The sequence below is a fragment of the Thalassophryne amazonica genome, chromosome 1 (assembly GCF_902500255.1).
Source record: "Thalassophryne amazonica chromosome 1, fThaAma1.1, whole genome shotgun sequence".
NCBI lineage: Eukaryota > Metazoa > Chordata > Actinopteri > Batrachoidiformes > Batrachoididae > Thalassophryne > Thalassophryne amazonica.
Genome location: NC_047103.1, coordinates 119,011,813 through 119,033,068, shown reverse-complemented (window position 1 = coordinate 119,033,068; position 21,256 = coordinate 119,011,813). Strand labels below are relative to the sequence as shown.

At 46.2% G+C, this 21,256-nt stretch overlaps 1 protein-coding gene across 1 annotated transcript in view; it reads left to right on the top strand.

The window, feature by feature from the left end:
- LOC117512526 overlaps positions 1–14,109 on the top strand; it is a 70,589-nt gene extending 56,480 nt beyond the window's left edge. The window contains exons 5-6 of the mRNA XM_034172670.1: positions 13,137–13,318; positions 13,539–14,109. Of these exons, the coding sequence (XP_034028561.1) occupies positions 13,137–13,318; positions 13,539–13,700 (344 nt within the window). The 3' untranslated portion in view covers positions 13,701–14,109. The remainder of the gene's footprint in view (positions 1–13,136; positions 13,319–13,538) is intronic.
- The last annotated feature ends 7,147 nt before the right edge of the window (positions 14,110–21,256 follow it).

Below are 21,256 nucleotides of genomic sequence, written 5' to 3'. Positions count from 1 at the left end.
GGCCACTTAAGGACATTCACAGAGTTGTCTTGAAGCCACTCCTTTGATATCTTGGCTGTGTGCTTGGACATTGTCCTGCTGAAAGGTGAACCATTGCCCCAGTCTGAGGTTAAGAGCACTCTGGAGCAGGTTTTCATCCAGGATGTCTCTGTACATTGCTGCATTCATCTTTCCCTCAATCCTGATGAGTCTCCCAGTTCCTGCTGCTGAAAAACATCCCTACAGCATGATGCTGCCACCACCATACTTCACTGTAGGGATGGTGCCTGGTTTTCTCCAAACACGACAACTGGCATTCACACCAAAGATTTCAATCTTTGTCTCATCAGACCAGAGAATTTTGTTTTTCATGGTCTGAGAGTCCTTCAGGTGCCTTTTGGCAAACTCCATTTGGGCTGCCATGTGCCTTTTACTAAGGAGTGGCTTCCATCTGGCCACTCTACCATACAGGCCTGATTGGTGGATTTCTGCAGAGATGGTTGCCCTTCTGAAAGGTTCTCCTCTCCTCCACAGAGAAATGCTGGAGTTCTGACAGAGTGGTTACCTCCCTGACTAAGGCCCTTCTCCCCCAATTGCTCAGTTTAGACAGGTGGCCAGCTCTAGAAAGAGCCCTTTTGGATCTGAACTTCTTCCACTTATCGATGATGGAGGCCACTGTGCTCATTGGGACCTTCAAAGCAGCAGAAATGTTTCTTTACCTTTCTTCAGATTTGTGCCTCAAGAAAATCCTGTCTCGGAGGTCTACAGACAGTTCCTCTGACTTCATGCTTGGTTTGTGCTCTGACATGCACTGACAACTGTGGGGCCTTATATGTAGACAGGTGTGTGTCTTTCCAAATCATGTCCAGTCAACTGAATTTACCCCAGGTGGACTCCAATTAAGCTGCAGAAACATCTCAAGGATGATCAGTGGAAACAGGATGTAACTGAGTGCAATTTTGGGTTTCATGGCAAAGGCTGTTAATGCTTATGTACATGTGATTTATTTTTTTTTTATTTTTAATAAAATGGCAGAATCTCAGAAATTTTGATTATAAGGTATTGTGTGCTGACTTTTTAGGACAAAAATGAATTTTGTCTATTTTGGCATAAGGCTCTAACATAACAAAATTTGGAATAAGCGCTGTGATTACTTCCTGGATGCACTGTTGTTAATCAACCAAACTAAAGCATGTTGGCCTCAACTAGCAATTGGTGATTTTGGACATCCAGGGTTTTGCTACTGAACTCTTCACGTGTAAAGATCATTACATGTCACTATTGCCTGCCATGCATGCCTTTAAATGCAAGTATGTTTTGTTCCTTATTTCAATTTTCCAATGCATTTATTTTCTGCAGCTATCCCAGGCTTGCTCCCAAACACCGCGAAGCCAATACAGCTGGTATTGATGTGTTTGCCAAGTTCTCAGCTTACATCAAAAACCAGAGAAAAGACACCAACGATGGTGAGAGATTTTGATATCCTGTTGTATGTCTGAAGACTGACCAATCATGTGTCAGAGAATCAACAATCTACTGGTTTACTGTCACTGATGAGAGCAGTGGTCAAGTCAAGTATTAGACAATAATCTTTATAATTAGTGTGCCCAATTACATACCTCTGAAAATGGAGGAACTGTGTTTAACGATGACTGTTATATAACCGCTGAGTTTATCCTTGTCATTTGATTGGTGCTTTGTATGTCACATGACATGGATTAATTCATCCCATTTGTGTTGCATTGCATTTAGAGTGCAGTTTGGTTCCATTTAGAGTGCAAATTTGGTTTCATACATTTTGTACCATTGCATTCTGCACACGTGCACACGCACGCACACACACAAACACACACACACACACACACACACACACACACACACACACACACACACACACACACACACACACACACACACACACACACACACACACACACAAAACAAATCCACTGCGCTGTCTGGAGGCTGTTAGCAGGAAGAATGAAAAGCTGGACTAATTTTTTGTTCGCTGCACTGAGGATGTACACAGTCTTTTTTTTTTTGGTATTACACACCCACACACGCGCTGACCCAGTTGCGTGTGGGTGCGCGAGCACGGGGGACAACTACCGGGACGATTTGATTGAGCTAACTGACACTGCTAATTCTTGTAACACACATATACACGCACACACACAAAAAATCCACTACATTGTAAACTGTCTGGATGCATAAAGCTTGACTCTTAGTCTTGTCCATCCAAATTGGAAGTCCCAAAAACCAATTTTATTTGTTGTTATCTATCGTCCACCTGGTTGTTACTGTGAGTTTCTCTGTGAATTTTCAGACCTTTTGTCTGACTTAGTGTTTAGCTCAGATAAGATAATTATAGTGGGCGATTTTAACATCCACATAGATGCTGAGAATGACAGCCTCAGCACTGCATTTAATCTATTATTAGACTCAATTGGCTTTGCTCAAAATGTAAATGAGTCCACCCACCACTTTAATCATACTTTAGATCTTGTTTTGACTTATGGTATGGAAATTGAAGACTTAACAGTATTCCCTGAAAACCCCCTTCTGTCTGATAATTTCTTAATAACATTTACATTTACTTTAATGGACTACCCAGCAGTGGGGAATAAGTTTCATTACAGTAGAAGTCTTTCGGAAAGCGCTGTAACTATGTTTAAGGATATGATTCCTTCTTTGTTATGTTCTCCAATGCCATATACCAACACAGTGCAGAGTAGCTACCTAAACTCTGTGAGTGAGATAGATTATCTCGTCAATAGTTTTACATCCTCATTGAGCACAACTTTGGATGCTGTAGCTCCTCTGAAAAAGAGAGCCTTAAATCAGAAGTGCCTGACTCCGTGGTATAACTCACAAACTCGCAGCTTAAAGCAGATAACCATAAGTTGGAGAGGAAATGGCGTCTCACTAATTTAGAAGATCTTCACTTAGCCTGGAAAAAGAGTCTGTTGCTCTATAAAAAAGCCCTCCGTAAAGCTAGGACATCTTACTACTCATCACTAATTGAAGAAAATAAGAACAACCCCAGGTTTCTGTTCAGCACTGTAGCCAGGCTGACAAAGAGTCAGAGCGCTATTGAGCCGAGTATTCCTTTAACTTTAACTAGTAATGACGTCATGACTTTCTTTGCTAATAAAATTTTAACTATTAGAGAAAAAATTACTCATAACCATCCCAAAGACATATCGTTATCTTTGGCTGCTTTCAGTAATGCTGGTATTTGGTTAGACTCTTTCTCTCTGATTGTTCTGAGTTATTTTGATTAGTCACTTCCTCCAAACCATCAACATGTCTATTAGACCCCATTCCTACCAGGCTGCTCAAGGAAGCCCTACCATTAATTAATGTTTCGATCTTAAATATGATCAATCTATCTTTATTAGTTGGCTATGTACCACAGGCTTTTAAGGTGGCAGTAATTAAACCATTACTTAAAAAGCCATCACTTGATCCAGCTATCTTAGCTAATTATAGGCCAATCTCCAACACAAAAATTCTTGAAAGGGTAGTTGTAAAACAGCTAACTGATCATCTGCAGAGGAATGGTCTATTTGAAGAGTTTCAGTCAGGTTTCAGAATTCATCATAGTACAGAAACAGCATTAGTGAAGGTTACAAATGATCTTCTTATGGCCTCAGACAGTGGACTCATCTCTGTGCTTGTCCTGTTAGACCTCAGTGCTGCTTTTGATATTGTTGACCATAAAATTTTATTACAGAGATTAGAGCATGCCATAGGTATTAAAGGCACTGCACTGCGGTGGTTTGAATCATATCTATCTAATAGATTACAATTTGTTCATGTAAATGGGGAGTCTTCTTCACAGACTAAGGTTAATTATGGAGTTCCACAAGGTTCTGTGCTAGGACCAATTTTATTCACTTTATACATGCTTCCCATTAGGCAGTATTATTAGAAAGCATTGCTTAAATTTTCATTGTTATGCAGATGATACCCAGCTTTATCTATCAATGAAGCCAGAGGACACACACCAATTAGTTAAACTGCAGGAATGTCTTACAGACATAAAGACATGGATGACCTCTAATTTCCTGCTTTTAGATTCAGATAAAACTGAAGTTATTGTACTTGGCCCCACGAATCTTAGAAACATGGTGTCTAACCAGATCCTTACTCTGGATGGCATTACCCTGACCTCTAGTAATACTATGAGAAATCTTGGAGTCATTTTTGATCAGGATATGTCCTTCAATGCGCATATTAAGCAAATATGTAGGACTGCTTTTTTACATTTGCGCAATATCTCTAAAATTAGAAAGGTCTTGTCTCAGAGTGATGCTGAAAAACTAATTCATGCATCTATTTCCTCTAGGCTGGACTATTGTAATTCATTATTATCAGGTTGTCCTAAAAGTTCCCTGAAAAGCCTTCAGTTAATTCAAAATGCTGCAGCTAGAGTACTGACGGGGACTAGAAGGAGAGAGCATATTTCACCCATATTGGCCTCTCTTCATTGGCTTCCTGTTAATTCTAGAATAAAATTTAAAATTCTTCTTCTTACTTATAAGGTTTTGAATAATCAGGTCCCATCTTATCTTAGGGACCTCTTAGTACCATATCACCCCAATAGAGCGCTTTGCTCTCAGACTGCAGGCTTACTTGTAGTTCCTAGGGTTTTTAAGAGTAGAATGGGAGGCAGAGCCTTCAGCTTTCAGGCTCCTCTTCTGTGGAACCAGCTCCCAATTCGGATCAGGGAGACAGACACCCTCTCTACTTTTAAGATTAGGCTTAAAACTGTTATGTTTAGGACGCGGTCGGAGCACCGACCCAGCGTTTGAAAGGACCCAGCATAAAATAAGCAGAGCACGGTTCAAAAGATAACAGAATTTAATAAACGTAACAGTGGGGTGATAAACAACCAAAAATGTCCGCGGTCTGGTGAGGTGGAAACACGGCGCGCTCTCAACAGCGCAAACGGTCCGGAGCCACAGCAGTTCGGACCCAGGGACCCCGCTGACACCCCCCAGGTGGCCGCGACAAACCGAGTCTGTGAAGAAAGAAAACATGAGGTGAGTCCAACTCCACACAGAGACACAACTCAAAGGTGCACGCAATCAGCAAACACTTCCTGGCTTAAATCTATACATCAGCTTCTTACCCTGCGGGCACAGAACAACTCAGTTCAAATCTCCACTGCAGCAGAAGCTGATTAGACAATTAGCATAACGTGACAACTCGATACAACAAGGTGTGAGGGACACCAAATCCACTGTCATTACTTCACAAAAGTCACCAAAACCAAATTACCTCAGGAAGTGTGCTGAAGAGCGTGAGACCTCACCCAATCCTCCTTCACAGACTGTGGCGTCAAACCTGGAGCGGTCTCTGCGTCCGTGATGGTGAGATTGTTCTCCTGACGTCGATCTCACACGTCTGCTCACAAGGTCGAGTCTCTGGCAATCACACACTGTGCATTCAAGGTTTAAATGCAGCAATCTCTGATTATGACAAAATACACCACAGCTGTGAGTCCTGATGACCTGCGTGTGAAAACAAGCCTCAGGTGTTCAGGGTGAGGTCCTGATGCTCAGCCACTCAGTCCTGAATGCATACCACCTGGCGGGAGAAACAGAAAACAAAAACCAAGCCAGCCAAACACCCCAGCCCACAACAGTACCCCACCCTCACGGGAAGCCTCCCGGCGACCACACGGACCTGGGCCAGAAAAAACAAAGCCCCCCTCCAGGGACTATGGCTGGACTGTTGGCTGGGAACAAAAAACACCTACTGCAGCTTCAGCTCCTTGTGCTGATGATCCAGCTGGGAAAGGCCCGTCTCCAGGAGCTGTGCGTTACTGTGCTCTGACGACAGCTCCATCATCAGCTGCTCCACCTGCAACGTTAATCTCTTCATGCAGTCATTGATCATCTCAATGTTGAGCCTCTCCAGCTCTTCCCTCAGCTGGATAACGCACGCTCCCTGCCGCCTCAACTCTGTCAACAGGGAACTCCGTGCCGAGACCATCACTCTCATCCTGGAGCTCATCCTTTCCCACCCTGAGCCTGTCTGAAGCAGACTGCTCTGCAGCTGACACTCCAGTGCAGAGACATCCTTTGTTTACTTTAATGGTCTTGCCCTCTGTTTCATTTAGCAAACCTGTTAGAGTCTCCACCTTTGCGTTCATTCCTGTCGACTCTTGCTTTAGTTGTTCACTTTGCATAATTTTGGCCAGGAGTTCTTAAACCTGTGCACTCAGCCTTCTTCCGACTATGTGTTAAAGTCTGCTTAGTCATAAAACAAAAAAAAAGAAGACAAACACAAACAACCATACCAACCCCCCCCCCCCCCCAGAGGACCATCCTATCAAACCCCGGGAAGAGGAGAAAAGAAAAAACACAACCCAAACTTAAGCTTACAAACAAAAAAAAACTCTTACACCCCCCCCCCCCCCCCCCGGACGACATGTAGGGACCAACACCCCCCCAGAGGACATCCCGCCAGCTCCAGGAGTAATAACCACAGCCGAGGTCCCTCTGGGATCCAAAGTCACCCGCGGGGACTCCCAGCGCCTCCCAGAGGACCATTCCATCAAACCCCAGGAGACGCCCCCCCATGCCTAACAGACCCAGCCCCGGCCGTCTACGGCTAGATGGACCCACAGCCCTTTCCCCCCCAGAGGACACCACAGTCACACCCTGAGGGCGGAAACTGGGGGAAAAACAAAAAAAAAAACCATACAAACAAAACAACAACCCCAACCCCACCCCCTCAGCACAGTGGAAACTGGAAGCACGTCCAGCGCCACCAACCACGACTATACCCCAAAAGTCAACCGGGAGGAGTGGAACAGCGGTAATGGCGTACGGCACAAGACGGCGCCACCCCTCCGACTTTTAAACCAGCCACCAGCTGCGGGTATATTCCACTGCCCCTAACCTCAGCTACGCCGATGGCATACGGCTCAAAGGCGCGCTGAACCCGGAAGTGGAACAGGGAATCAACAAAAAAAAAACAACACCCCGAACCCCCCTCCCGGATGCAGAGGTCACCTGGGAAATGCCCAGCACAACCAAACTGCACCACCCCAGCAACGCCGACAACCTACGGCTCACACGGCTGGGGCCAGAGAAGAAGACAGGGAAGTAAAAAAAAAAAATACCCCAAACCCCCCCCCCCCCCCCCCGGGTGCAGAGGTTACCTGGGAAACGCCCAGCATAACCAAACTGCACCACTCCAGCAACGCCGACAACGTACAGCTCACACGGCTGGAGCCAGAGGAGAAGAGAGGGCACAATAAAAAAAAAAAAAAAAAAGAAAAAACAACCCCATTACCCCCCCATCACCCCCCAGAGGACCGTCCCATCAAACCCTGGGAGGTGAAACCAAAAGAAATAAAAAAGAAAGACTAACAGACTAACATAAAGTCACCTGGGTCCATGCCATGCTCCAGACAGCCTGCATTTTCAACTCCACCAGACCACAGACAGTGCTTTAAAACCCACCGAAACAACACATTAACCCCTGATAAAAACACCTCATACTAAAACAAGAAACGGATAATATACCAATAAAAAAAAACTAACATTGGCCTACGTCGTCAAGTGCAAAGAATGGAAAAACGTGTTTTCCATCCTTTGAACCTGAACGGTAATGTGACTCTGTCACCAACAGAGGGAGCCAAAGTGCCAAATAAGAAAATCCCCGTGGTAACAGAGTAAAAACCCATTCACACTGCTGTAAATGACAGCAGGTTATACCAAACAGCTTAATGTGCAAACTAAATACCACCGGGGCTGCTACAACAGGCGTCGGAGCCAGCTGCACGGGAGGAGACGGGGCTCCAGCCGTAACAGCGGGGTGCAACGCGACCCAGGCTGTAACCTCCGCCATGCGCGCACCAACGCGCACAACCCGGGCGGAGAGCACCCGCAACTGATCCCGGATCAACTCCAACAGCTGCTGCAGCCTTCCCGGCAAAAATACCGTCTCTGCTTCCGCTGGTCCATTGTTAAAGGGCCAGAGACTACTGTTATGTTTAGGACGCGGTCGGAGCACTGACCCAGCGTTTGAAAGGACCCAGCATAAAATAAGCAGAGCACGGTTCAAAAGATAACAGAATTTAATAAACATAACAGTGGGGTGATAAACAACCAAAAATGTCCGCGGTCTGGTGAGGTGGAAACACGGCGCGCTCTCAACAGCGCAAACGGTCCGGAGCCACAGCAGTTCGGACCCAGGGACCCCGCCGACACCCCCCAGGTGGCCGCGACAAACCGAGTCTGTGAAGAAAGAAAACATGAGGTGAGTCCAACTCCACACAGAGACACAACTCAAAGGTGCACGCAATCAGCAAACACTTCCTGGCTTAAATCTATACATCAGCTTCTTACCCTGCGGGCACAGAACAACTCAGTTCAAATCTCCACTGCAGCAGAAGCTGATTAGACAATTAGCATAACGTGACAGCTCGATACAACAAGGTGTGAGGGACACCAAATCCACTGTCATTACTTCACAAAAGTCACCAAAACCAAATTACCTCAGGAAGTGTGCTGAAGAGCGTGAGACCTCACCCAATCCTCCTTCACAGACTGTGGTGTCAAACCTGGAGCGGTCTCTGCGTCCGTGATGGTGAGATTGTTCTCCTGACGTCGATCTCACACGTCTGCTCACAAGGTCGAGTCTCTGGCAATCACACACTGTACATTCAAGGTTTAAATGCAGCAATCTCTGATTATGACAAAATACACCACAGCTGTGAGTCCTGATGACCTGCGTGTGAAAACAAGCCTCAGGTGTTCAGGGTGAGGTCCTGATGCTCAGCCACTCAGTCCTGAATGCATACCACCTGGTGGGAGAAACAGAAAACAAAAACCAAGCCAGCCAAACACCCCAGCCCACAACAAAAACATTCCTTTTTGCTAAAGCTTATAGTTAGGGCTGGATCAGGTGACCCTGAACCATCCCTTAGTTATGCTGCTATAGACTTAGACTGCTGGGGGGTTCCCCTGATGCACTGAGTGTTTCTTTCTCTTTTTGCTTTGTATGCACCACTCTGCATTTAATCATTAGTGATTGATCTCTGCTGTCTTCCACAGCATGTCTTTTTCCTGATTCTCTCCCCTCAGCCTCAACCAGTCCCAGCAGAAGACTGCCCCTCCCTGAGCCTGGTTCTGCTGGAGGTTTCTTCCCGTTAAAAGGGAGTTTTTCCTTTCCACTGTCGCCAAGTGCTTGCTCATAGGGGGTCGTTTTGACCGTTGGGGTTTTTCTGTAATTATTGTATGGCTTTTGCTTTGCAATATAAAGCACCTTGGGGCAACTGTTGTTGTGATTTGGCACTATATAAATAAAATTGATTTGAATTGATTTGATTTGATGAAGAGCTGTTCAGATGAAAAGCTGACATGATTTGTGGCTGGACTGAGGAACTACACAAAGTCAATTTTTTTCTTTTTTTATGGAAGTCCAAAGTCAGTGCACAGCATCACCAGACTACACATCACAATTTGGATTTTAGCAGCAGTGGAACACCAAAATTTAAGTCCCTTTTCTGTTGTTTATAAATCAACAAATTATTAAATGACAAGGATCTATTTTAGCCGTTATATAAACAAATAATGAATGTTTTTACATTCTTTCAGTGGAATGAATATTTAATTCAGTGAAAGCTGGAACAAACCATTCAGTTCATCTTCGCCTCGTTGAATGGTATGTTCCAGCTTTCCCCTCATGAAATATTCGTACCACTGAACTCATAAACATTCATTATTTGTATATTCTTTAATCGTTAACAGGTTAGCAATATGTCGATCTGGGTTTGATTCTTGGTCACGTTATGTGACTGTTATTGAACAACACACTTCGTCTACATTGTCCTAGTCCCCTCTGCTGTATATAGGTGGCATCCTTAGTTGAAGAAGTCCCATCTAAGTGTCCTATCTCACTGGGCTGCGACAGCCTGTGAATGGCATTTGTGAGGGAAACTGCTTGATTTCATGCAACGTTTGCTGGATGGTGCTCTTCCCTCGCTGCACTTGCAGGGTGTCACCAGCATCGCAATGGGAGTTCTTCGATGTGCTTATTGTCAGTGAGGCAATATGATGGCATGTTTTCATTAAATAGCACACTACTCAAATCCAGCTCTCCCACAGCGTTCATATATGTCTTTAAACCGGGAAAATATTTCTGCTAAATTCTGTACCATGAAATTGTGATGACATCTGTCCATCAGAGCCAAAATGCAGGAGGATGAAGGAGGACGTATCTGTGCCAAATCATTGTGCAGATACACCTCGGTTCTGCTGTGGATCCCCCGAGTGAAAATACAATGAAACAGCAAAAGGTACTTATTATGTTATTGCTGAATAAATCAAATTACATTAAAGGACGCACACCCCTGAAGCACTGCTGGACATTGCAGTGTCACAGCCTGGTCCAGTGCGTGAATGAGCACTGCATGTAGAGCTTGGTGCCGAGTACAAAAGGATCATGTAAACGGGGATTATACGAGGGCTGTCAATAAAGTAACAGTCCTTTTTATTTTTTTCAAAAACTACATGGATTTCATTCATATGTTTTTACGTCAGACATGCTTGAACCCTCGTGCGCATGCGTGAGTTTTTCCACGCCTGTCGGTGACGTCATTCGCCTGTGAGCACTCCTTGTGGGAGGAGTCGCCCAGCCCCTCGTCGGAATTCCTTTGTCTGAGAAGTTGGTGAGAGACTGGCGCGTTGTTTGATCAAAATTTTTTCTAAACCTGTGAGACACATCGAAGTGGACACGGTTCGAAAAATTAAGCTGGTTTTCAGTGAAAATTTTAACAGCTGATGAGAGATTTTGAGGTGATACTGTCGCTTTAAGGACTTTTCACGGTGCGAGACGTCGCTCAGCGCTCTCAGGCGGCGTCATCAGCCTGTTCAAGCTGAAAACCTCCACATTTCAGGCTCTATTGATCCAGGACGTCGTGAGAGAACAGAGAAGTTTCAGAAGAAGTCGGTTTCAGCATTTTATCCGGATATTCCACTGTTAAAGGAGATTTTTTTAATGAAAGACGTGCGGACAGATCCGCGCGTCGGGACGCAGCCGACGCGGTGCGGCGGCACAGGAAAAACACCTCCGTGTTGATAACCATTTGTAAAATCCAGGCGGCTTTTGATGGCTTTCAGTGGAGTGAGTATATGAGAAATTGTTTAACAGGCAGGACATGTTCCAACTTGTCCTTAAGGCTTTCAACAGAGGTGTTTTTCCTGTGGCGGAGCGTCGCGGCGGCTGCGTCCCGACGCGCGGACCCGTCCGCACGTCTTTCATTAAAAAAATCTCCTTTAACAGTGGAATATCCGGATAAAATGCTGAAACCGACTTCTTCTGAAACTTCTCTGTTCTCTCACGACGTCCTGGATCAATAGAGCCTGAAATGTGGAGGTTTTCAGCTTGAACAGGCTGACGACGGCGCCTGAGAGCGCTGAGTGACGTCTCGCACCGTGAAAAGTCCTTAAAGCGACAGTCTCACCTCAAAATCTCTCATCAGCCGTTAAAATTTTCACTGAAAACCAGCTTAATTTTTCGAACCGTGTCCACTTCGATGTGTCTCACAGGTTTAGAAAAAATTTTCATCAAACAACGCGCCAGTCTCTCAGCAACTTCTCAGACAAAGGAATTCCGACGAGGGGCTGGACGACTCCTCCCACAAGGCGTGCTCACAGGCGAATGACGTCACCGACAGGCGTGGAAAAACTCACGCATGCGCACGAGGGTTCAAGCATGTCTGACGTAAAAACATATGAATGAAATCCATATAGTTTTTGAAAAAAATAAAAAGGACCGTAACTTTATTGACAGCCCTCGTATATCCAGCAGGGACATAATTCTGCAAGCCGGTGAGTGCACTGCAGGCTTTATTGTTAAACATAAGCCCCTTCGGCTGCTCCCTTGTTTGCACTCAGGGTCGCCACAGCAAATCCAAGGTGGGATTGGCATGTCAAACTGGCACAAGTTTTACGCTGGATGCCCTTCCTGACACAACATCTCCATTACATGGAGAATTATGGCGGGATGGGTGGGGTTTGAACTGGGAACCTTCCACAGTGAAACAAACTGTACTAAGCACTTGGCCACCACTCCTGCTATCATTATTGTTATTATTATTATTATTGTTAACATTTATATATTTATTTTTAATTATTGTTTCTTCTCCTTACTGGGCACAGCGGGGGAATTTCCACAGTCTGTTCACATGGATAATAGCAGGATAATAAGAGCTGATCACTTTGTGCACAAACATGTCATCATTTCAGCTGTGATTGGCCACTTCAGTGAGATACCAGCACACTCTCACGAGTGCCACTAGCTTAGCTTATGACAAGCTAAAAGTGGACGCTCTCGTTATGGCGGAACAACTTTCCAAAGTTTCTGGGGATTCTGTGTTAGTACGCGCCCGCGGCCGTTGTGCTTGATGAATTCCTGTGCAGAAAGTAGTTCCCAGATAATTGTGATATATTTCTGTGAGATAATGAGTATATCTCATCTAAATCAATTCTAAAATTTACCAGGAATAAAATTATAAAGAGAACTGAAGTTTTAAGAGTGGCCATAATAAATATTTAAGAAACTTAAAAGTTTATGAGCATTGTAAGCACTGACACGATGGAGTTTGATGCGGAAGAGTTCAGAAAGATACGATTGGAATGTTTTGATTACCATTTACAGTTGACGATGAAGACTTGGGTGTTAACTTCATGTTAAAGTCAGAACAAGAAGCTGCACTGAAAGAGATCAATCTGGGAAGAGACACATTCTGTGTGCTGTCGTTCCAACGAGAGCGGCACACTGAGCAGTTTCGCGAAAGTAGTCCGCCGAGCTCAATCTGTGGGCGAGCTATCTCACAGTGCCAAAATAGCAGAGATGTCGGTCCAGAGAGAGCGGCACTCTGAGCAGGGTGAGATACCAGCTGTGACACTGTCACTCATTCATGTGTTTGGTCACGAAGTCGCGTCTTTAGCTGCTCTCCAACATTCACGCCCAGTGAGATAAGGGGAGTCTAAGGGGAGTTGGAGACACTTCAACTACATCCTGATGGTTCAGTTTCAACTCGATTGTGGTGTAGTAAAAAGGCAAAATTACAAAAATTGTGTAAATGTCCAACTGCTTGTGTATCTGAGTGTATTTGTGTGTCTGTGCAGCCTTAGAGAAAGCCTTGCTAAAGTCCCTCTGGCATCTTGATGACTTCATGAGGACACCCTTACCCGAGGAGATAGACGGTGACACATCAGGAGACCTGCCTGAGTCGACAAGGAGCTTCCTAGATGGACCTGAACTCACCTTGGCCGACTGCAACCTTCTGCCTAAACTGCACATTCTGAAGGTCTATTTATCTGTAACATTTCAAAATGGTAGACGTCCCAAGTTGTTATTCACATAAGGTAATAGTAAGGTCAAGCTAAATTCATGCGTTGTACACCCTGACATTAATGGTCAACAAACCCATCAATTCTACAGACAGACTACTTCCTTGTGAGAAATGGAAATGAGCTCACTCATTAACCTTGATCAAACTCTTCTTTGTGGGAATTTTGTGTTTGCAGGTGGTGGCCAGGAAATACCGCGGCTTTGAGATCCCAGCAGAGATGACGGGACTGTGGCGTTATTTAAACTGCACCTACCAGAGAAAGGAGTTCACTAGCACCTGCCCTGCCGACAGAGAGATTGAATTTGCATACCTGGATGTTGCAAAACGAATAAAATAAATTATTTGTGTAAAATCAACGGTGGGAGGGGGGTTAATGATAAATCAGATAAAGGTGTAAAGCTACTGAATTTGAATAAACTAGAAAGAAATGTATTTATATTCAAATAAGGATGAAGAGTGAAGTAAAAACTAAAAGAATTCAAAAGGGAAAGGGAGGCAATTCACAGCAAACAATAATAATAATAAAAAAAAATCAGTTTTACTGTATTCAAACACAGATGTGATATAATTAACGATGTTGGAATCTTTGAAATTGTTCAGTTAAGCTGCACTGTAGCCTTCATGTATCCTGCAATCAAGTACTCATATTAATTTTAAATCATGTTATGCTACATATATAATAAAGCAAATATCTTTCACTTAACAAATATGTATTAATTTCAAGTGCCTCTTTTAGTCAGTGCAGTAGAAAAACAATAGGATTTCAATTTCATTTTTATTTTCATTTATATAGCACCAAATCACAACAATGCTGCCTAAAGGCGCTTCACACAAATAAGGTCCCAACCCCTAGAGTAAGCACACAGGTGACAGTGGTAAAGGAAAACTCCCTCTGATGACACTGAGGAGGAAACCTCAAGCAGACCAGACTCAGAGGGGTGACCTACTGCTTAGGCCATTCTAACAGTTGCAAAATTTTTACACAGTTTTTACCAAGCTGAAGAAACAGTAAACAGAAAAATCAGAATAACATCAAAACAAAATGCATTACAGAAATGATCATGCAAGCATTTGTGCCACAGTCAGGGGTCATCCAGCACCTAGGGCCAGCATCCCTCCATCATGCTGTCAGTGGGCCTGCCACCGTGGCAGAGTTTTTTTCCAAATGCAGACTGCACTATGCTGCATCAGCTTCAGCCATGGCACCTCGTGGTCAGTCCAGCGCCCTGTGGTGTGCAGCTGTCAGCCTTTTTAGGTGTCATCAGTACCTCAGACAGAGACAAAAAGAGCAGAGTTAGTTGGCCAGAAAAACTACACCTATAAGGTGTAGTTTACCAAGAGTATGGGATATTTTTAATAGGTTGTTAGTCTTGACCACATAAAGTCTTTCACAGTTTTTCAAAACAAAGTTGTGAAACCATAAAACAAGGTATGCAGCAGGTGAAAATTTATTTGGGGGGTCCTCAAGCGCAATTTCCCCTATAAGATTTGGGAAATGCCATCACAAAGCCAGATGGTGTACATGAAAGGGTTTGATTTTACCATGTTCATTATTCATGGGCTGCAATAGACTGGCAGCCTGTCCAGGCTGAACCTCACCTCTCGCCCAGTGACCATACAGTACAAACTCCAGCCTCTGGGTTCAAATCCTGATCATGCTACCTGTCTGTGTCCTTGGACAAGACACTTAATCTGCATTGTCTCAGCCCAACCAGCTGTAAATGGTACCAACCAGCCTTGAATGGGGAAGTAACCTGTGCCGGTTTGGTGTCCTATCCAGAGGAAGTTGGCAACTGTCATCTGCTTCATGCTGTGGAATCCCAAGATAAACACCAGCAGGCCTCAGGGCCTATACAGGACTTACTTGTTCTTCAGGTTAGGTGAACTAGAAACTTTAAACTGACCATATGTGTGATTGAGCTTGTCTATGTGTCAGCCCTGTCCAGGGTGTACCCCACCTTTCACCCAGTGACCACTGGGATAGGTTCCTGGATATACAGCTACCCAGTTTCTAAAGCAAAACCCTGAAACATGTACAACTTTTATTTTAAAGGTTGCAAAATGCAAATCCATGCTTAAATAAAGCCTCCCCCCGACCCCAAGATTTCTGTACATTACTTGTACATAATATTTTTATCTATTTGGATTATATGGAGGTGGTAGCTTAATGGTTAGCACTGATGCCTCACAGAAAGAAGGTCATGGGATTGCTTCCCATCTGGACCATTCTGTGCAGAGTTTGCATGCTCACTCCATGTTCTCGAGAGCTCTCTCCGGGTGCTCTGGCTTCCTCCCACTTCCAAAAACATGCTGGTTAGGTGAACTGAACGCTATAAATTGACCACAGATGCATGTGTGAGTGTGACTGTGTTTGTCTATATGTGGCCCTGCGCAAAACTCGCATCCTGTCCAGGGTGTGCCCCGTCTCTCTCACCCTATGACTGCTGGGATAAGCTCCAGCTTCCCCCTCCTCCCCATGACCCTTAATTGGAGTAAGCAGGTATAGAAGATGAATGAATGGATTATATTTTTAAAATAAACAAATTAATAAACTTAATGTGAGGCTTATATATCAGTTAAGCACAAACGAAACTGGTAAGAATGAGATTTTGGTAACAGTAGGCTACTAATAAACTCAATGTGTTTTTAATACATAATAACCAGATTTATGGGCTTATCCATCCATCCATCCATCCATCCATCCATCCATCCATCCATCCATCCATCCATCCATCCATCCATCCATCCATCCATCCATCCATCCATCCATTTTCTTCGGCTTTATCTGGAGTCGGGTCGTGGGGGCAGCAGCTCAAGCAAAGCCGCCCAGACTTCCCGATCCACACACACCTCCTCCAGCTCCTCCGGGGGAACCCCAATTCACAAGCCAGCCGAGAGATGTAGTCCCTCCAGCGTGTCCTGGGTCTTCCCGGGGGCCTCCTCCCAGTGGGACATGCCTGGAACACCTCTCCAGCGAGGCGTCCAGGGGGCATCCGGAAAAGATGCCCGAGCCACCTCAACTGACTCCTTTCGACGTGGAGGAGCAGCGGCTCGACTCCGAGCTCCTCCCGAGTGACCGAGCTCCTCACCCTATCTCTAAGGGAGCGCCCAGCCACCCTGCGGAGGAAACTCATCTCGGCCGCTTGTACTTGTGATCTCGTTCTTTCGGTCATGAGCCAAATCTCATGACCATAGGTGAGGATCGGAACGTAGATCAATCAGTAAATCGAGAGCTTTGCCCCCCTATTCACCACGACGGTCTGATACAGCGACCGCATCACTGCAGATGCTGCACCGATCCGTCTATCGATCTCACGCTCCATCCGTCCCTCACTCGTGAACAAGACCTTGAGATACTTAAACTCCCCCACTTGAGGCAAGGACACTCCACCGACCTGAAGAGGGCAAAGCACCTTTTTCCGGTCGAGAACCATGGCCTCGGATTTGGAGGTGCTGATTTTCATCCCGGACGCTTCACACTCGGCTGAAAACCGCCCCAGTGCACGCTGAAGGTCCTGATTTGACGAAGCCAATAGAACCACATCGTCCGCAAACAGCAGAGATGAGATTCTGTGGTTCCCAAACCAGACCCCCTCTACACCCTGCCTGCGCCTAGAAATTCTGTCCATAAAAATAATGAACAGAACTGGTGACAAAGGGCAGCCCTGGCGGAGGCCAACGTGCACTGGAAACAGGTTTGACTTACTACCGGCAATGCGAACCAAGCTCCTGCTGTGGTCGTACAGGGACCGGATAACCCTTAGCAAAGGACCCCGGACCCCGTACTCCCGGAGCACTCCCCACAGGGTGTGCCGAGGGACACGGTCGAATGCCTTCTCCAGATCCACAAAACACATGTGGACTGGTTGGGCAAACTCCCATGAACCCTCGAGCACCTGATGGAGCGTGTAGAGCTGGTCCAGTGTGCCGCGACCAGGATGAAAACCACACTGCTCCTCCTGAATCCGAGGTTCAACCATCGGTCGAATTCTCCTCTCCAGTACTCTGGAATAGACCTTACCGGGGAGGCTGAGGAGTGTGATCCCCCTATAGTTGGAACACACCCTCCGGTCCCCCTTCTTACACAGAGGGACCACCACCCCGGTCTGCCAATCCAGAGGCACTGTCCCCGATCGCCACGCGATGTTGCAGAGGTGCATCAGCCAAGACAGCCCCACAACATCCAGAGACTTAAGGTATTCAGGACGGATTTCATCCACCCCAGGAGCCTTGCCACTGAGAAGCTTTCTAACCACCTCGGTGACTTCGGCCTGGGTAATGGATGAGTCCGCCTCCGAGTCCCCGATGGGATTGAGGAGATCCTCGAAGTACTCCTTCCACCGCCCGACAACATCCCCAGTCAGGGTCAACAGCTCCCCACCCCCACTGTAAACAGTGCTGCTGGAGAGCTGCTTCCGCCTCCTGAGGCGTCGGACGGTTTGCCAGAATCTCTTTGAGGCCGACCGATAGTCCTCCTCCATAGCCTCTCCGAACTCCTCCCAGACCCGAGTTTTTGCCTCTGCGACCGCACGGGCTGCGGCACGCTTGGCCTGCCGGTACCTGTCAGCTGCCTCTGGGGTCCCACCTACCAACAAAGATAAGTAGGACTCCTTCTTCAGCTTGATGGCATCCCTTACTTCCAGTGTCCACCACCGGGTTCGGGGATTGCCGCCGCGACAGGCACCAGAGACCTTGCGACCACAGCTACGAGCAGCCGCATCGACAATGGAGGTGGAGAACATGGTCCACTCGGACTCCATGTCTCCAACCTCCCCTGGGATCTGGGAGAAGCTCTCCTGGAGGTGGGTGTTGAAGACCTCGCTGACAGAGGGTTCCGCCAGTCGTTCCCAGCAGACCCTCACGATACGTTTGGGCCTGCCAGGTCTTACCGGCTTCCTACCCTCCCAGCGGATCCAACTCACCACCAGGTGGTGATCAGTCGACAGCTCTGCCCCTCTCTTCACTCGAGTGTCCGAGACACGTGGCCGAAGGTCAGATGATACGACTACAAAGTCGATCATCGACCTCTGGCTCAGGGTGTCCTGGTGCCACGTGCACTTATGGACACCCTTGTGCTCGAACATGGTGTTTGTGATGGACAAACTGTGACTAGCACAGAAGTCCAACAACTGAACACCACTCGGGTTCAGATCGGGGAGGCCGTGCTTCCCGATCACCCCCCTCCAGGTCTCACTGTCGCCGCCCACGTGGGCGTTGAAATCCCCCAGGAGAACAATGGAGTCCCCAGTCGGAGCGCTATCTAGTACCCCTCCCAGGGACTCCAGGAAGGTCGGGTACTCTGCACTGCTGCTTGGCCCGTAGGCCGAGACAACGGTGAGAGACCTGTCCCCGACCCGAAGGCGTAGGGACTCGACCCTCTCGTTCACCGGAGTGAACTCCTACACTTGGCAACTGAGCTGGGGAGCAATAAGCAGTGCGACCCCAGCTCTCCGCCTCTCCCCGTGGGTGACGCCAGAAAAATGAAGCGTCCAGCCCCTCTCCAGGAGTTGGGTACCAGAGCCCAAGCTGTGCGTGGAGGTGAGCCCGACTATCTCTAGTCGGTATCTCTCAACCTCCCGCACAAGCTCAGGCTCCTTCCCCCCTAGCGAGGTGACATTCCACGTCCCAACAGCCAGGGGCTGTGAGCATGGACCGGGCCGCCGGGCCACCCGCCCTCGACCGCCACCCAATCCTGTCTGCACCCGACCCCCATGGCCCCCTCTGCAGGTGGTGAACCCACAGGAGGGTGGGCCCACATCACTCTTTCGGGCTGAGCCCGGCCGGGCCCCATGGGCTAAAGCCCAACCACCAGGCGCTCGCGCGCGAGCCCCAACCCCAGGCCTGGCTCCAGTGTGGGACCCCGGCTCCGCCATACCGGGCGACGTCACGGCCCTTGATCTTTTACTGGTCATGGAGGTTCTGAGGTCATGTGTGGCCATTCGCGCTGTTAGCACGACAACAGTCAGTAGTCGATATATTGCTGTTGCAATGGGCTGCTGCAAGAGCGCGCATGCCACACACATTGAAAGGCTACCCCAGGTGAAATGGACCATCAGATCATAACACACAGCGGCTGATCTGAATGTCACGTCACCCACGTGAGCTCTGTTCCACGTGACGCAGTGTCTGTTGGGCCGGACACACACGCAGGGCTGACTGGAGAAGTGGACATGATAAGAGCACACAGCTTCATCATTCATGTCACTTCATGACTTTACGTCTGTGACCATGGGTCATCTACAGAGGAACAGATGGATCATACTTGTATTGCCCACTTGATAAGAGGGATTCAATAAAATACAGTATTTTTATATGTTGTGTGGTTTTCTTTTAAAAAAAAAAAAATACATCCATGTCCTTCTTGATATCAAGCATTTTCCCTCATCTTTTACAACACAGTAATGGTAGCTCAGTGGTAGTTTCTGGCTGGCAATTAGAGCTTTTGGAAATTGCAGGTTTGAATCCAGTGGGTGGCATGTATTTTTTTTATTTTCACAGCAATTGCACAGCTGCTCGCACTGTGTTCCCGCATGCACGAAACTGTTGCAGCGGCATCATTCACGCCTGCCCTTGGGCTCGATGTTTTCATGGTTTGCTCATACGAGCTGTTCCACTGTAATTTCCCTGAGTTGTACTTATTTGTACTATGTGTGAAGGGGCCCTTAATGACAACCTGTTGATATATGTCAGTCGATGGGTGTTCCTGGGACGAACTCATGGTTACTTGGCATTACTGTGCACAATATAGCAGAAGAGGTCACACATGAAGTAGGTGAAGTATGTCATTACAACCTTCGACATGGGGGTTTGTATGAAGGCATATCCTCCGATCTGGGCAGAAAGCTGTGCACATAATTCAAAAGGTAGTCGATCCTATATAAAGACCAGAGGTGTCAAGTAACAAAGTACAAATACTTCGTTACTGTACTTAAGTACACTTTTTAGGTATCTATACTTTACTCCTTTACTTATTTTTCTGCCTACTTCTGACTTCTACTCATTACATTTTCACACAAGTATCTGTACTTTCTATTCCTTACATTTTTAAAACAAACAGCCTCGTTACTCTTGGCTTCAGTTTAATGTTTATATATATATATATTTCACGTCATGTGCGCCTGTAATCAACTTTTCTGCAGCGCGGCTTTGCTTTGAACCGTGAACCAATCGAAGCAGTGGTTCGCAGATTGAAGCAATGCTTCGACCTATTGCTTCGCTTATTCTTTGTTTCTCTCGCTTAATTTTCCCCCGCTAAAACCCTAAAGAGCATACTTCTGTGAGTATTATTTACCTTTTCTATGTTAAACCGACCTGTTATGTCTTCTGAAACAGTTGATAGATGTATTTTATAACTTAAAAACGGGAGTGACGCTAACGCGTTAGCATGTCTATGGCATTTTCAATGTTAAAAGTTAGCATTAAACTGCTCTCATCACGTTCGGGTGCATTTGTTTTCAAATTGTAATATTTCTTAAATTTATTCTGCCAAACTAGAAAACTACTGCATCCTAGTAAGAGCAGAATACTACTGGAATGAATTTGAATAATAAAGTTGTTTTTGTTGTTTTTTTTCTTCACTACATGGATGCTGCGCTCACTGCAGTTTATCATCTGGAATAGTCCCAGATTGCATTTCAGAGCTTCTAGAATTGAAACATTTTCGTGCAGGTGGTGTTGGGGGGTAATTTTGGGTTTTGGATCTTGGGCCACATGTAGAACGAATCAGTTTTTAAATTAAGCTTTCAATTCATATAGTGGCATCTACCTTTTCTTTTTTTTTTTAAAGGTTACTTTATACTTTTATACTTTAAGTAGGTTTTGGAGCACATACTTTTTCACTTTTACTTGAGTAAAGAGGTCAAGTTGATACTTCAACTTTTACCAGAGTGTTTT